Source organism: Lytechinus variegatus, chromosome 3 (genome assembly GCF_018143015.1).
Source record: "Lytechinus variegatus isolate NC3 chromosome 3, Lvar_3.0, whole genome shotgun sequence".
NCBI classification, from domain to species: Eukaryota; Metazoa; Echinodermata; class Echinoidea; order Temnopleuroida; family Toxopneustidae; genus Lytechinus; species Lytechinus variegatus.
The window spans coordinates 51696821-51715417 of NC_054742.1; the positions used below are offsets into that span (position 1 = coordinate 51696821).

Sequence of the window (18597 nt, forward strand, 5' to 3'; positions counted from 1 at the left end):
CACAAAAATCTTCTACAGAAAGAAACATTCAATAGAGATCAATAAGATTTGTTGACATACCTCAATCTTACTACTTTCATGCTGATCAGGTCGAATCTCTACATTGCCAAAGTGAAGTACAGCTCCAATGATTCTGAAAATCTGTTTCACCATGTCCTCCTTAAAACCTATAAAAATATAAAAGTAAGATATTACATAAATATGCATTTATTTACAATCAATATTAGGCATCTATATACCAAGCAAAAATTAAAATAAGCAGTACTTCAATTAAAAACAAATAAGTAATTATTTCCGAAAACTAGCACTAACATACTAATAGTAAAACAATCTGAAATTTTCTATTAGATTCACACTTCATTATATCACTCATAATAGAAACAAATTTGTGATATTCTACATTAAAAAAACCAACATGTATTTCAATTTTAGACTCATGATGCCTTGAATACACTGAATGGCTCAATGGTATATCATGGGAGATTGTATGTTTTGAGCTTTTCTTTAAAAAAAAGCACTTCATATTTCTTGAATACTATCTCTGTCTACCTGGCATATACTCGTCTCTCCTCATTCACCCTCTCCTAACAATTTTTATAATCCTAATTTGCACCAGTTCAAGTGACATTATTTCCTTCAAAGTTTCATTTTAACTTGGGTGTAATCATTCCCAAGCTTTATTCTTCTCCTTCCATATAATTCATCACCATCTCAACCTCATACCAACAATACTTCGCAATTAATTTGTTTCTTTTGAGGGAATTAAATCTTTTCTATAATCTACATCTTTATTTTTATCCTGCCAAACTTTATCAGAATGTTTTATTGACCTCCCTATTTTCTTTAACCTGTTGTCTATGGTAACCAAGTGGTCTACATGAAATAGAAAATCACATATTTATCAGGTTAATCCCACTACCATTTCCTTGCCTTTATTTCACTTGTACAAGTACATAACTATTAATCACAGCTCTTTGGATTAAATCAGCAATCTTGGATTAGCGTTTAAGAGTTTAAAAAGGGTGTCAAGAGTTCACCTACAAGTAACCTAGCGGCTATCTAGGTTCTATGCCAGTTTCTGTAAAGACTTTGATGAATGTTTTGACATACCTCTGATAATGTGGTATTTTAGGAATGATAATCAGTAGAAATGACCTTTTAGCTCTGTAATTATCTTTAAAACCCATATTTTCTCAAGGGAATTAATGGCATTAAGTCTCAAAGAGTTCAATTCATGAACACAGACCTACTCCACAAATGTTCCCTAACGGTTTCAAATGCCAAATACCTAAAATAACATTTGCCAGATGAAAATAGAATAATATGTTTGGTAGATAAAACAAGAGAACATTGTAAGCATACAATGATCACAAAAACATGATCATGAAGAAATATTGTTTGGATGGCTAAAATAAGAAAGTTACGTCATTTTAAAGTGTCGCTTATTTTCAACAAAATAGTTATATGAACGAGCCAGTTACATCCAAATGAGAGAGTTGATGACATCACTCACTCACTATTTCTTTTGTATTTTATTATATGAAATATTTTTATTTTCTCATCATTGTCATGTGAAATGAAGTTTCATTCCTCCCTGAACACGTGGAATTCCATTATTTGAATATTTTGTGGTTCAGGCAAGGAGGTCCTAATCGTTAAATTCGTAAAAATTGAAATATTGTTTAATTCAAACAATAAAAAAACAAAATAGTGAGTGAGTGACATCATCGACTCTCTCATTTGGATGTAACTGGCTCGTTCATATAACTATTTTGTTGAAAATAGGCGAAACTTTGAAATGTCATAACTTTCTTATTTTACATCCAATTTTGATGAAATTTTCAGCATTGTGCTTGTCTGATTTTTCTCTATTGATTTAAATCAACATTTTCCTGAGGTGGACTTGACCTTTAATAAATGTGGAATATAAGAGTACAATCATACATAAGAAGATAAGATAAAATAAAGATTTGCCCACAAGAAGTACTACACCATACTACCTGTTGATTTACCCCACTGGTTTGAAAGCAAAAGTTTCATCTGGAAATTCACTTTTCTTAGGCCACCATCACAAGTGATGTTCCTTCCTAATTCTATCACATTAATTTCCTTTGATATAATCAAATTTTAGATCAATCAGATAGCCAGTGGACAATGTCACCAAAGTTCTTAGTACCTGGGTAAGATTTGTGGTACTACTTAGCTTTTACTTGCTTATATTGGAAACTATTATTTGACATGTCTCTTTAATATGCATGAAAAATTAACAAAGCTATTTTGGACTCTTGCAATGTAACGCTTTGCAAACATATCACAAGAAGTGTCAGAACTTCTTCATCTCTGCTCAATTTTTTTTTGTCGACAAGTAAATTTTGTGCTTTATCATTTTCCAAATTATTTCTTTCAAAGAACTTCTGTCCATTTTCTAAATTATGTCTGCTACTTCTCGCATAATCCTTATAACTCCTGTAACATGGAGAGAATATTCTATTCTAGTTCATTAAATGAGTAATAAAATGATCTCCTGTAAGTTCTAAATTTCCTTGTCCCAATAATTTGGTATATTTTGTCCTCTGATATAAATCTCTCCTTCATGAATTGATTAAGATTGTCATATTGCTAACCCTACCCAGGAAATATAAATATCAATACTGTGGTTTGGAATCAGATGTCATTTGATATCTTGAGTCTGAGAGATTTCAGGATGATATTCCAGTATTTTTATCTACAAAGTCAAACTACATTACCCCCAAGAGTCCAGACAGGACAATAACAGAAAAACACTTTGTTTGTGACAACATAATTCTTTCAAATAAGATGACAATTGAAATCTGAACCTATGATATTTCTGGATGAGTTTTCCTGTTGTTCAACCACATGGTCAAACTGTATTACTCCCTTGAGGAGGCAGGGAGGGGTGGAGAAAATGTGTCATGGTAAGATGCTTTGCATGTGGAAGCTAAACATGTCTAGCATTAATAAAGTTTTCTGATGATCTGTGTGGATAAATCACCAAAAGTATTGCATATTTCATAAAGATTTTCAGAATGCTCACTTTAACAATACTTATTCCTGACTAATCAATCACTGCATTTTTTTTATCTGTCACTTTAAAGTCAGTTTCATTGGTCTGACTATAGCCAAACACTGTATTGTAGCCTAGAAAGCCCAGATTTTCACATGCCATTAACTCTGGGAGGGGGGAGGGTAGAGAAAGACCAATAATTGTAGCCTTTATGAATTAGCATACAAACAGTTCTATCCACTGCAGGGACTCTGTCATGACGTTATGACCCTACCCAGTAGCTCATAAACAGTCCTATCCTCTAACGTATCATCACCCCACCCTATGAAGGAGTAAGGTGGCTGACAATTTATGACATGCAATGACCTAGATGAAACTACACACATTTCCCCTTGATCATCTTGATATCCTAGAGATAACAGTGTATAAAACATATATGCTAAACATTCTCTTTCTTCAACAGGCAACACCATTGACATCATCATGGTTTGCTACCTCCATAAATTTATGCATCCGACCCAAGTTTTCAGATTCTGAATACATACATAAGTACCAGCTTGTTACAAGAGATTACACATACATTCACTTAACAAATAACACACACTAGATGTTTGCAGTAAACATGCACAAAGGCAAACAAAACTAGTAGATTCTTAAGTATTACTAATTCCTTCATGTAAATGAATGAACCCAAAATGATAATTTACTTTGTTTTGTCAAACTCTGGGCATTTTGGGCATTGTGCTATGGAAAGGCACTGCATAATTGCCAAAATGTATCTTTGTATATATGAATACAATTTTTCTTTAATTAGAAAGCCACATAAGGCACATCATGCAACTTTGAGAAGGGCAAGTACCAGACCTTACTGTGATAATACAGTTTGCCAAGAAATGTTGTACAGCCGTCATCTAATAAACAAAGTGGGCAATGGATCTTTTATCACTTTTCCCCTCCCAGACAAAATGGGGCAAATGCAAGGGGGAACCAAGTAACAGGATATCATAAAACTATAGACAGTGCTAAGTTAGAATCCCTTGGCATGAGACATTACGTCCAGGGTATTACACAATTCTAAGTATTCAACCGAGTCTCTCAGGAAGCATGAGGAACTCCAGGGCCACTTTCCAAATGAAATACAATTGAGAAACTTTGATCTAAAAGATTTCACAATCATTATTCTTTTTTATTCATACAGGAATGGAGAGGATATCTTGACTAATACTCACTGAAATCTTCCAGGCAGGTTCTCCATTTACACTGGGAAAACTACTTTAATAGACTTGATCTTATAGTACAACCAGAAAAGGTTTAAAATGCTTTGGACATCTTCCATGAAAAATTATCCATATACACAGGGTAAATTTCTTGCAGTTCATCTAATAGTAAAACCAGAAAATGTATAAAATGCTTCTGAAATCTTCCAGGCAGGTTTCTCCATTTACACTGGGTAAAGATCTTAAATTAATCTGATAGTACAAGAAGAAAATAGATAAACCATTCTGAAATCTTCTAGGCAGGTTTCCTTTTTTTTGCACTGGATAAACTTCTTAGACTTGATCTGATATTACAACAAGAAAGAATACAAGAATGCTTTTGAAGACATCCATGCAGTTTTTCTCCATATACACTAGGTAAATTTATTGCACTTCATCCTTAGGTACAACCAGAAAAGGTCTGAAATACCTCTGAAATTTCCTAGGCTGGTTTGCCATTAAGACTGGGTAAACATCTTAGATTTGATCCGATAGTACAGCCAGGAAAAAGTCTAAAACGCTTCTGAAATCTTCCAGGCAGTTTTCTCCACCAACACTGGGTAAACTTTTTACACTTCATCAGATAGTACAACCAGAAAATGTCTTAAATGCTTATTATTATGATACTATTGCCCATTTCAACTGAGAGCAAATCTTCTATTCTTAAGAAGTCAATCAAATTTAAACTTGAAAACCCTCTTACACTTCATCCGATAGTACAACCAGAAAAAGTGTAACATGCATCTGAAATCTTCCAGGCAGGTTTCTCCATTTACACCACGTAAAGTTCTTATTCTTGAACCGATAGCACCACAAGAAAAGGGCTAAAATGCATCCAAAATCTTTTAAGCAGGTTTCTCCATTTACACAAGGTACACTCCTTACACTTGATCCCATACTATGACAAGGAAAGAGCTAAAATGCTTCTGAAATCTTCTAGGCTGGCTTCTCTATTTACACTGTACAAACTTCAAACATTTAATCCAATTGTAAAACCAGAAAATGTATGACATACTTCATTCGTATGCTACTATTGTACAATGCCTACTTAGCTTGTTGTACGCGAGCAAATGGGAGACTGAATGTCAAACATTCGTACCATTGCACACACAACGTACCATTAGAAGGTGACATCACAATACAAATTAATTCATTGCGCTCAGTGTTCATTAAAAATGAAGGTGAAATACGCGCATAGCCTGCTGGCTAAATGCGCAATGCTGCCAAAGATCATGTACGCTTATGGAATTATTTCTGCTCCCTTTTCATAGTTTTTACTGTTTGTTCATATTTTTCTTAGATTCCGATGCGTTACACAACGCAAATAGAGAATATTCTTATTTGTGCAATGGTGCAAAATTGTGCATTGGGTGAAAGAGACGCTCTATTCAACTCGGCTAACGCCTCGTTGAATAGAGCATCTTTCTTTCACCTCATGCAAAATCTCACACCATCGCACTCATGCCTATTCGCTATTTGTATACTGTCTACTGCCCATTTCAACTGCTAGCAATTCTTCTATTCTTCATCAATCAATCAATACTCCTCAGGGAAGATATCAAGAAAAAAAAACTCTCAAAAATACTTGGAAAGTATGCCCATTATTAGCACAAAATACATACACACTGGTTGGGAATCAATTCATGGGGTTCATCTCAGTAACGTTTTCAGTTTATTACAAGAACGTTGCAAAGCTAATGGCAATGATGTTCTATACTTCATGGTCAGTATGGTATACCCAGCTTGGGTATACTATTGGGGGAATTTACATTTTTAATGAACTTTAAATCAAATTTTTAAAAAGTCTCATGAAATGAGAGGGAACTTTGAATTCCACGAATGAACTCCTCAGGGCTGGTTCCCAATTTCTAAGATTTTTTTCTGTCAACATCAGTTCGATACCTTGAGGAGGGAGGGCTAGGCTTCCCTCTGAAAATACCACACCAACCATTGAAGAGTGATGGCAATGAAAGGATACACTGAAACATACTCCTGGCCTAAGGCTAAGGCAGGACTATCAAGATAGACCACAATCTTCCTTATCCTAGCTCAAATTACAAAGAAAATTAAAAGTATACCATGGCTTGATGTGCATCGTAAAGCTTGCATAGAGTGCTATCTCTTTGAAATTGAACTGTATCAGGCAGACTGGAGCCTTTAAATCTAAGAAGACACCAATAAAGGTACTTTAAATTCCATTGATAATTGTTAGAGAGGTTTTACTTGTCTAGACTAGGAGTAAACACATAGAATAATGTTTGAAAAAAAAAAACAGTAATAGCAATCATGAGAAGTACAATGTGACATTATGAACTAAGGGCTAGCAAATTCACATACATATATAATTCATAACATAATACAAAGACAACAAATTCCAATAGAAATGGTAAGACAAGTAGTCCTGGTGAAAAGTGCTGATTATCAAATCATCAAATGGGTGATTCCATACGTGTCGTACGGGACATTTAGAGAACATTTGACAGTTTTTGACAAGAAAAAACAAAAAATATTCCAGTAACTATAGGTGGTCATCAACTACTACCAGAGTGTAAGAAAAACCAAGACTTAACATGACTTGAATTCACATCCTGTATAATACAGATTAAAAATAGTAATGTGTCGTACGGACGCAGAAAAAGTGGCTTTTTTAGAAACCTCAAGTTTGTACTCAAAAGTCTGTGAGTTGGGCAGATAAATTTCATAGAAACTGAACTCAAATTGACACTCAATTACCCAAGAACAAACACATTTATAAAAGAAAGCAAAATAAACATTCATGAATAAATAAAGCAAATAATAATTTTCGAGAACATTGTGGCGTACGGGACATTCAAATTGTGTCGTACGGGACATCTCTAAATTGAAGCCAAACTTTCTTACTTTATGTCACTTTGACTTCTTCAATTACATTATTTGGCTGATGATAATGATAATTCCATCAAACTAAGACATTCATTAGGTTAGAAACCGCTATTAGGTGAATATTTCTGTCAATATATCATAAACAAAATAATGTGTCGTACGGGACAATTGTGTGTCGTACAGGACACTTCTGTGTCGTACGGGACACTTGTGTGTCGTACGGGACACTTGTGTGTTGTACAGGCACTTGCGTGTTGTACTGGGCAGCCTGAATAAATAAACATGAACTTTTTATCAATCAGAAGGAGCATTACCCCTAAATTCTTGCTTATTTATGAATAATCTTTTAATAAGCAGTCATTCAGGACAATACAATTAAGTAACCTCAATATATACAATTGGGAGCAATATGTTATAATTTTTTCATGATGGGAAATGTACAAGTGTTCACAGCATTTTTACGAGCTGAAAAACTTCAGGTTTTGTGTGAAGTTATATTTTAGGGAACTAATTGATGATTTCCAAACACTATTTAAACAATAAATGAATGAAACTTTGTATAAATTATGGGGCTAAAATGATGATGTTATGATTTTTTTATATAAAATGTATATCTACATGATATGTCACAACTGTCACCTTTTTTGCTTTTTTTGGTAACAATTTTTTTCTAAAGAAATGCGGTTCTACTTTTTCAAACCCATCTGCATTTCATGAAACCATATGGTTTGTCTTATTTTCCAGATTTTTTTACATCTTGAAAAAAGTAAGGAGTTCCAGTACTGTATATAAAAAATAGTGATCATCAAGGGAGGTCCAAATAGATGATCATGATGATTGATATGTATTTTTTTTACATCTTATAATAATTCCACATTAGCATGCAAAAGGGAGTCATCTTCCAGGCTAGGTTGAAATAATTATAAAAGTTTTCTTTTCATGCTCAATGAAAAGAAATTAACCTGCTCTGATCAGTGAAAATCACCAGTTTAGCTGAAGGGATTCACAAAAGAATAAGCCTACATGAAATCAATTAAAATGTTTAGAATCACCTATTTCATGTTCTGTGGAGATAAACAAAGTACTTTTTCAGTTCAATTTATGTTAAATCAATTAAATGAATTTAAATATGCCTACTATTTATGGTTTCTGAATCCAAATCCTGCAATTAAATGCATTATTATATTGTGTGTCGTACGGGACATGTCCCGTACGACACAGCGTGTGTCGTACGGGACATTTTTTAATAGGACAATAATTGAAAAATGAAGGGCAGTAATTAGATCCTTATGGGATAAATCGATCACCCATGGGTCAAACAAAGAGAAACTCATTTTATGAAATTGCATCATCAAAAATAAAATTGTAGGAAAAACTTTTGCATTGTCATGTGTCGTACGGGACATTGCCAAAAATAGGTTCGGAAAAATCAGGGCTGCCCCTATTATGGATCATGAAAATGTTGTAGATATTATTTGGAACCATCAATGATATATTATTCTACTGACCTGCAATATTTTCACTCTTCTCTTGCTTTGCAAATAATTGTTTCAGGTGGAATTTGTACTTGACTATTCAATGAGCAAAATTATTGAAAATTCAAAATCCCATTGTTCTCCCCCCAAAAAAACTATATCTGTCTTCACTTTTAGTTAAAACTCATAATTTTCATAAAATTTAGGTATCATAGTAAAATATTACACTACTTATGACTTATTGAAAGCATGTTGAAATTTATGATATTTTTGAAGTTCTAGTGTGGAATCGCTCAAATACAGGAGACACCATATCAAAAGAAGTAAAGTCAATTGGTTGCTAATCAGAGAGGGATCAACGAAGATGATTTTATGTGACAGTAGGATAAGTCTTTAAGTCAAGTATCAGAATGTTTAATATCAAACACATGCTCTCTACAACCAACAGAAAGTGACTCAATGGCATTAATTCTATCAAGGAAGTCGACAACAATATGCCTGTCAACAATCGTAGGTGGGGGTACATGACACCCTAAAACAGAGCATAAGGTGGTCCAAGGTTGCTAAATCTTCTTGAAGTCTTTGACGCAGGTTTCAGGTGACATATCTTGAAGTTGACAAACATTTAAGGACACTTTCTATTTTGGCAATAAAGATACTAATCTATTGTTCTGAAAGTATCTTATGGCCCAAATCTTGGAAGATTGACAAGGGAACAACAACAGGATTCATGTCCGTGTGACTTGATTCTTTGATGGAGGTTGCTGATAATGCTCTTCTCTCAACATGGATCACATCTTATTTTTGTCTGGTGAAGAAAGGGGAGACTTGTTTGTCCAGTTGAACAACATGGCTAATATCTTCACATCTTATCGGACTACAAGATCAGATGTGGACTTTCATTTGGTAATCCTGTATGAGTCTGATCCTTTTAAAGGAATTCAAGTCTTTTGACAAGGTTTCTGTATTTCAAGGATGCTTGGTCTTCAGATCAGTTTCTGACAAGATCCCGTTACTGACCAATCTACATCAAAAAAGAGAGCATAAGACCCCGTTCTCACTACCACCCTAAAACTGGTTTACTGGAAACTAGTTTAACGTGTAATGAGAACGGTCGAAGGGATCTTCCAAACTGGTTCGGAAAACCACTGTAGTTTTCAGGATCGCTTTGCCTCGTTAAACTGGTTTGAACATAAGAGAGGACACAACAGTTCTTTGGGAAGGGATCTTTGCACATTTTGAGCGCGCTACTCTACACACTGTGTTTAAATGTCCGCTGCGGTTTCGAATTTGGCACAAAACATGTCACCCCCACTGAGAGAGTTCCCATAGCAACAAGATCACTTTACGTGAAGTTGTTTTGAAAACCATTTTCGGCTGATCAAAAGAGAATGCTAGCAAAGCGATCACTTCCAAACTGGTTTCCTGAACCGGTTTCCAGTAAACTAATTTTAGAAAGTATAATGAAAAAACATTTCATGTTCCTACAATTTTTTTAATTAAAATGCATAAGCAATTGTTTGTATTTATATTTACATAATCTAAATCCAAAAGAGAATAAACTGAGATAAGAATGTGTATACATTTTTTTTCTTTCAAACTGAGTCACCAACCAAAGGAATGAACAGCCCAATGAAAGCAAAATGATCTTTAATACTACTTTAATGAAGCCTAATATTATGGTATAGTAGTCTATCAACAAAAAAAGGGCTTTTGAAGATCTTCACCCTATACTATATGTCTGAAGTTAGTCATAGTAAATCGCGTGTACAATAAAGTACTGAAAAACAATGTGGCTGCAGAGAAGAACTTTCAGATGAACTTTAATCCATACCATATTCCTTAAAGGGAAGGAAGAAAACAGCAGGACTGATCATCGTCTTCGGACATGATTGATTTAAAATGAATCCTCCAGAGATTTAAAGACATCTCATCAAATTTAGTAAAAAGATCCCCACTGGAAGCCCCAAGGGTGTCATTTCCTCACCCCCTGCTCCAAGCCTATTATACGCCCCTGATAACGAGACCTGACTACCAGGATGATACAGATATGGGCTCTATTCTAAACTTTTATCAATTTATTAAGAGTCAGAATGGCAGCAATGCTCTGTTAGTGTGAATACATTAATGCCCTTTCAGAAATGAACAGACAATATTAATCATGGGAAAGACAACACACAAACTGTCTATTAAATCTATAAGACATTGATACACTCTACTTTTTCTGACCCCATGTCAACCCCCTCAGTTTTGATGGTAGAACAGATGGAGATGGAAAGTACAATTATTTAGTTTCATCCTTCTCTTTTCCTTTCTTTCTTTTTTTCTTATTTCACATTTCTTCTCATTTCCTTATCCCACTATCTCCTATATTCCCCTAGATCCCTACCATGGGCTATGTTTCTCATTATTTCTCTCAATATAGTACATATTGTTTGTCTGTACAAACACATTATTCATTCATATTCAGACATCGCTTTTTACATGATTATTTTTCTAAAAATAATTTCTCTTATGTTGTACTTCATTCATTGATTTCTTTGTATTTATCAAGACATTTACCACTATACTAATGAAATAAACTGAGATCTACTTCATAAATAATAACAACAATAATAATAAAAAGAAACAGCTCCAACCACTATTAACAAAATATAAACAAAGAAACAAAAAAGAAAGAAATTAATTAAAAAACTAAATACATAAAAGCCCTTAACCCTGAACTGTGAAATCAGAGCATTTCCTTGGAAGACTGTCTTACCTAATAACTTGAAAGCTTCCCTGGTCTCTTCCAAATTGGCCTTGTCATCAATCCCATCTACTGTGGGTGCTTCCCCCTGACTCGTATAATAGAACTCATCTGGATGACCTACATGTACAAAGAAATACATAGTAAAATTAGGAACATTCCATTTATGTTTGGGAGTGACAGCATCTTTCAAACAGGAGGGATGGGATGGAAATTTATAAAGTTTAAAAAATTACAGGGATTAACATGTAATTGATTCTCATTCAGGTTGAAATACAGATGTTTGATTTTATTTTGTTTGAATCTGACCAAGCTCATAATAAGAGATAATGAAAAGTAAACAACAATACTTGTTGATTTTGCATCAACATGAAAACATTCATGGAAAATCAGACATGACTGATGAATAATTTGGGATTTGGAATTCAGAAATGGATCTTCAAATGTGTTGTAAAGAGATTAAGCACAGATATAATTGCATCACAAGTTCTCGGAAACAAAAGTAAATATAATATTTGGCACTTGAAGTAAATACCCAAGTCCTGTAAAAAGGAAACTACTCAAGTGTTAAGATATGCCAAACCAGAAACATTTTTTTAGCTGCAAACATTATAACCCCTTTGATCAGAGCAGGGGAATACTGTGCGTCATGATTGTTATCCGAGAAAAAGAGGCATGTTTATGAGTCATTTGCAACATGATGAGAATGCCAAAAAAAGTTTGGAAACGTGATGATATACACCTAAAAATATTAAAGAGGTTAAACATTAGGTGATGCATAAAAGGCTTGTTCATATTGTGCATTTACAAGCAAGTCCTTGGCCAAGCAATATTTGGATTTGGGGGTATAAATTTGAAGGATATTGTGAAGACACAAGCCATAGGAAGTAATGACCCACTGTAATAAATTATAATTTCAATCATATATTTTACTTTATTTCAAGTGTTTACTGATTATTTGATTTTCAGGTACATATAACCATGAATGACTTGATAAAAAATTTGAATTAAACAAAATCATTAACGTATATGATAAACAATGCCTGAAGCATTTATTTAAATATAATTATTTGGTATAAGGAATGTCAAAAATGTATATAATTTGGTTTATAACACTACCTTTTTAATATGTCTTCATCTACTTTTACTGTGCAATATGATCACTTTTGCTAATTGGGATTTATTCATCAGTAAATGTTTATGAACTAGGAAGGTGAGTTGACTGGCCATTTGATCTTTTATTAAGTGGGACTTTTCTTCATGTTTTGAACAAGCCTGTAAGCATCATTGAAACAGACAAAATTAAGATAAAAGGGGTTAGATTCACACATCCATGATACCAAATGTCTCTTTCTTGAAAGTTTTTTTGACAAACACCTATATATGAGTTCTTTTCACCAAAATAAAATTAACCTTTGCAGTCAATATAAAATTATCAGGTAAAAATAAATGCCATAGATAGAATTACACGATGATGATAAAAACAAATAATTGATGCAACATGCTGTGAAAACAAATCAAAATATGCAAATGAAGGAAACATAAGTGATGAAATAAAAATATTAGAGATGAGCGAAACATTGATCTCACACTTGGGTTAAAAAAGGAAGGGATTATACGGGTGTCATAGGGGTAATATAAGCAACACAATGTCCACTTAACACTTGTTAGTATTACACACTGGTATAAATACTTAACATTCCACTCTATTTGTTTTTTTTCCATAATATTTATGAAATTATATAAGGATCCATAAACATGTGAGAAACTAGAAATAAGAAATCCCTCTCATATCAAAAACAATATAAGGATAATTGAACATAAAATCCCTGAATTAACAAGCCTATAAAGATAAATAAGATATATAATGAAGTTAATTCAGCCAAATGTACACATAAATTGGGATGCTGCATATATACTTGTAAATATACATCAAATAACATTAATTACATAGCACGTGAAAGTCTATATGTGTCCGAAAACAAATTTCCACAGAAAAAGACATTCTCTTCAGCAAAAATCTTTTGAACACATCAAGCAGGACAAGAAAATTGAGTTCAACTATTGATATATTTACAAATATAAATAAAATAAAATGTATTAATCATGAACTAAATAATATGGATTAAGGGATAAAGATGGTGGTCAACATCAAATGAACAGGATAAGGGGGATTTTCAAAAAAGTATAAATGTGCAATAATTAACTAAAATGTACATATTACATAATCATTTGGGATACTGCACAAATTTATAAATTTGATAACATAGCATGTGGGAGTTCTTCATGTGGCTGAATAAAAGTAATGTACTGCACATTACCATGATTAATAGTTTATAGATAATTCTAGGAATAACAATTAGTTTATAGAATTTTAGGAATAAAAAGGCAGATACAGAAGTCTAATTTTACAACTCATGTTTTTCTTATTACTACAATATTTGTATTTTCAGTTTCTTGAATACAATACATGTTAGATTTATAGCAAGTTCAATTTTTCAATCAAGTAATTAATTTGTGTTTGTACAAACTGCACTCAATTAAAAGCTTGAGTGGGGGTGCTCTCATTGTCAAAAAAAGAGGAAAGAACAAAGGTTACGAAGAAGTGAGAACTGACCAAATAGTAAAACAAACAGACAGTACCTCCTGTTTCTAACCACTTATATAGTATACTGTATTCCCAAGACAGGAGTATGTCAAATTAAGCTTTCCCCCTTCAAACAGCGACCCAAAATTTTTAGTGTCTGAAAATTCTGTCATGCAAGGAGCTTAAAACTTGACCTACTTCATAAAAACCAACTTAAAGTGTTTCAAAGTATTATGGGTATTTCAAATGGTTTTGAAAATAGCATACAATGAAATATTCTTATTATATATATATATATATATATATATATATATATATATACATATATACATATATATATATATGTTTCATTCAGGTGCTTTTCCTCAGTATTTACTGACTCGTGCCTTCATCTGCTAAAAACTATGTTACATTGATCACAAAGTTTATATTATTACTCTTAAGTTTTTAAATTCTTAACCACCTTGAATCCATGTAAAAATCTTTAATGCCGATCCCTAACATGCATCCTGTGATGGAAAAAAAATCTAGTTATTCTGAACCAAAAATCTTATTATAACATGTTAGTTTCATGTTAGAACACTTTAAATTCCTGCTTTTGTGTGCAAAGCAATATCATCAGAAAATATGGCATGCATTAAAAAAACTTAGAAACTTCTTTCAATTGAAACACCATTAGTCTCATTTCACTGCCCACATCATCTTCAAGTTGCATGCTTAATAGTAATGACACCAAAACCAATGGTTATGTGCATACTGTGATGAATGGTGAAATCTAAATGAAGTGCATTCCACAAGAAGATGAAAAATGAGAATAGAATACAAGTATTTTGGAATAACTTTTAATGGTTGGTTAATATCAGTAAGGGATAATTTTTTGAAAAGTTTGCAAACCATTGGAATAACTATCGGTAGCCCCTTGATTGGTATAGTGGAAGTCTGCTGCGCTGCCTGTGAAGAGGTCGAAAAATAAAACATGGCAAAGGATAGAGGATGAAAAAAATATGACAAGGATGGAGGGTTTGGAGGAAAGATATACTTTCATAAAACCAGAAACCCTGAAATTTTCAGTGCACAAAACCTCCAATTGAAAAATTGAATGAACGTTAATCAATCATCTCAGAGCAACAAGCATTGGAGACCTCTTTCATTCTTGTTCATGGAATTTATGATGACAGAATTTCTGGTTTTACAGTGTATGATCAACTAATATGGAAAAAAATGGATTTAAATGAATAAGGTGAGCTATTAAAATGGTAAAAAGGGAAGGGTAATGTTGAAATTTAATCATGAACAAAGGTTTATAAAAAAAGAAAATTCCTGTTCTACTAAAGAATGTTCTATCAAATTGTAACTAAACTGTCATGCAAAAGAATGAATTGAGGTTATCTGCTAACCCTCTTCTGAATAACAGTAACTGACACAGTGGAAAACTACTCTTCAACTCCTTATTTTTCATTCCTCCCATGTATATTTACCAATAAGAGAGAAGGGATCAGAAATATATTGAACAATATCATTTTAGAAATGTATTTCTTCGGCACAAAAGGGGTTACATATATAAATCACTAGCTCAGTAGGCCTATATATAATTTTATAATGCAAAGTAGTTTTATAAGGATATAAAGTCACAATTATAATTTCTTGATAACCACAAACATATTGTTATCACCATAAGTACAAAACATACAAAAACATTCCTAAGAATGAGATACTAAACATGGGTCATGTTACTTCAGACCAAAGGGTGTGACATTCAACAATATTATTTCATCTTCACCACAAATTGTAAACTTGAAGGCCAAGATCTGTGTTAATTTCATTATCAATAACGAACATACCAACAGAATGTTGATACTCAATGATAATAACACAACGAAACACTCCCTTCTCATTAGTCCACCAACACCAGAAAAGACATGATGTCTCAATTCATTCCTCCCTGTCAATTGCCCAAAGGAAACAAACTTAATGACGCAAATTTCTGTAATTTCATTTCCCCAGTTACGGTTAATGTTTTTAACAACTATTCGAATCCTTTATAATTTAGTGAATGAGCCCACACAAGATGTTGAACATGAAATGTTGATATGGTTTCATGAGAAGAATATGACAAGCTGGCAAGAAGGGCAGTGAACTATTCCCCTCCCCCCCAAAAAAAAAAAGTCTCAATGAATAAGAGAAAAATAAAAAATTTGAAATGTTTTTATCTGGTCTAGTACTTACAAGTGTTAGCATTGTGTAATAATTTGTTTGGCATTCAAAGAAGAGTTGAGAGGTTCAAATCTTTGACTATTCATTACAACTAGTGATTCTCTTGAGAGGAGACATATTATGTACCTTTTAATCCCTGAAGTACTAAAAATTCTGATATTTTCTGTGTGGAGGTAGTAACTACAATGATAGAAATTGCAAATATTTTAAATAAAATTATCAGAAAAAAGTATCCTAAATCCTCATAAACTTCAATAAAATAGAATACCCGGTAATATATTTTCTTCAATATTGAGATCTATATTCCTAGGCTGGCTAGTAAGCTTTTTACTAAACTTTGGATTTCTAAATCAATTATTCATATTTGGCATTCAGCGCCACACTAAATTTGAAACATTGCATATATTTCATGTGAAAGAATCCATAGGTGAGAAGACCTAAAAAAAGGGTTCTCACCATAACCTCACTTTGCACTTATCAATATTTTCATTATCTCCATGACGGAAATTAGTAATTAATTAGTCAGCTCCCAATTCACAGATTGTTTTGTAGTCTATAGGAGACTCCTTCGTCGGCATCAAGTCATCGGTATAGATGCTTCTGCAAGGTGACAAGCTTGAGCAAGTGTCACAGTGAGTAATGGGTGTTTTTTTACTAATACCAGCAGATTAAAAAATGGAAAGATGATACTGACAATGAGATCTAAGAGGAGAAAAACTCTTATCCAATGCTAAAGTCTGGGATTTGTAGCAGTAGTTGAGGTTTTCTTTGATTCAAATTGAAAATATTTATGTCGTAATGGACTAGTTTTCAGATAATCTTACTTGTCTGTAATAAGGACAACATATTTTCCTAGTTTAGAATCCATGTATTTTTTTATGTTAAATCAAATTTATATGTACATTAAAAAGTTTATAAAAATACTTCACTTCAAGATAATTCAAATTTACATATGACATCACTCTTGATCCACCAACTTAATACAAAAATAACAAACCATCATTAAAAAAAACTTGATGAGATTCATTTAAAATACAATAATGTATATTACGGTATTTGACTTTGAAATCTCATGTCTTACCATATCTCCATCTAATATACCTTGCACATAGTATATTACATGAATGTAATAGATCAAATGAATGTAACCTTTCAATATCTACATTATATACCTTTTCAACTAATTCATAAACCTTACAGAAGCAAACATGAAGATGATCGGCAAGGGAGGAAGGGGTTGATTAATGTTCCTCCCTAAAATAGGAACCAGGCAAAAAAAATGTTGGGATTGAATGAAGGTCAGGTTGAATCCACTAATCATCGCCTTCTCCAATGTTCTGGGAGTTAATTTTGTTCCAAATTGGGTAGAACAACCACTCACGATGATGGAATATAGAGGATCGCAGGTTATAAAATGGTTACTAAGCTGAGCTACTAGCATGTGGTCTGTTGCAAGATAATGTCGTACAGGTTCAGTTGAGATCACTTTGGGGTAGTCTACCAAAATATGAATAGCAATAAAAGATGTACAAAGTCAAATGTAAACTGTATAGTAGACCTATACTAGGGGTATCATTTGACAGTATTCAAATGGAATTTCAGCTCATGCTATCACTTGGGGAAAATTGATTATTCGATTTATATCCCAACCATAAGCCTGAAAATATTGTTTGCATTTATCGATTTTGTATCCCTTCTTTTCCTTCCTTCTTAACCAACTTTGACCAACCTGAGAAGATTGCTTGGAGTTGAGAAATCAAATATTAAAACACAGATGGACCAAGACATCAGGGCCCGTTGCTTGAAAGTTACCATTATAGTAACTTTGTCATCCAATGGTAACTTGCATGGAATCCTTGATTTTGATTGGCTGTTCATCAGCATTACCATAATAATAACATTTTGTATTTATATAGCGATCAATACATGGTGTTCTCTAACAGTGGATCATATATTATATATTCTATAAATTATGTGGTAAAAGTTCTGATCAAGCTTTTCATAAAGAGATACCTTGAGCATGCTTTGAACATGAGAAAGCAGTTTCATTGTTAACCCCCAGGTACCAGATTGTCCAAAACTTGTCCATCCTGACAGAATTCCTGATCAAAACCAAAAAGGCTATACCTGAGTCTAGCATGTTTTGCAGGATTTCCAGAGTTCCGACAACCCTGAAGCACCAAAAGTTGGCTTTAAACCAACACATAAATTAGGTGCTTTGGGTCTATTTACTGGTGCATTATAACTGTCAGATATTCTTCTATGTTTGCATTAGAGAATACTGACTGGATAACTGCATCTAGACTCCATTGACTACACAAATTTACCATGATTTATTATCCTTAACTGATTACATATTATCATAACATAACATTGAAAATATTTTTTTGTCACTGAATCATAATAAATTTTGATTACTGCTGAATAAA

General features: G+C 33.0%; 1 protein-coding gene across 7 annotated transcripts in view; it reads right to left on the reverse strand.

The window, feature by feature from the left end:
- LOC121411309 (unconventional myosin-Va-like) overlaps nt 1-18597 on the reverse strand; it is a 125223-nt gene that overhangs the window by 79168 nt on the left and 27458 nt on the right. For 6 of the 7 annotated variants that reach the window (XM_041603961.1, XM_041603962.1, XM_041603964.1 and 3 more), the window contains exons 7-9: nt 14849-14905; nt 11380-11487; nt 61-167 (exon numbers count right to left, since the gene is read on the reverse strand). In XM_041603961.1, coding sequence (XP_041459895.1) covers nt 61-167; nt 11380-11487; nt 14849-14905 — 272 coding nt within the window. The remainder of the gene's footprint in view (nt 1-60; nt 168-11379; nt 11488-14848; nt 14906-18597) is intronic. The other variant, XM_041603963.1, reaches the window with a different exon arrangement.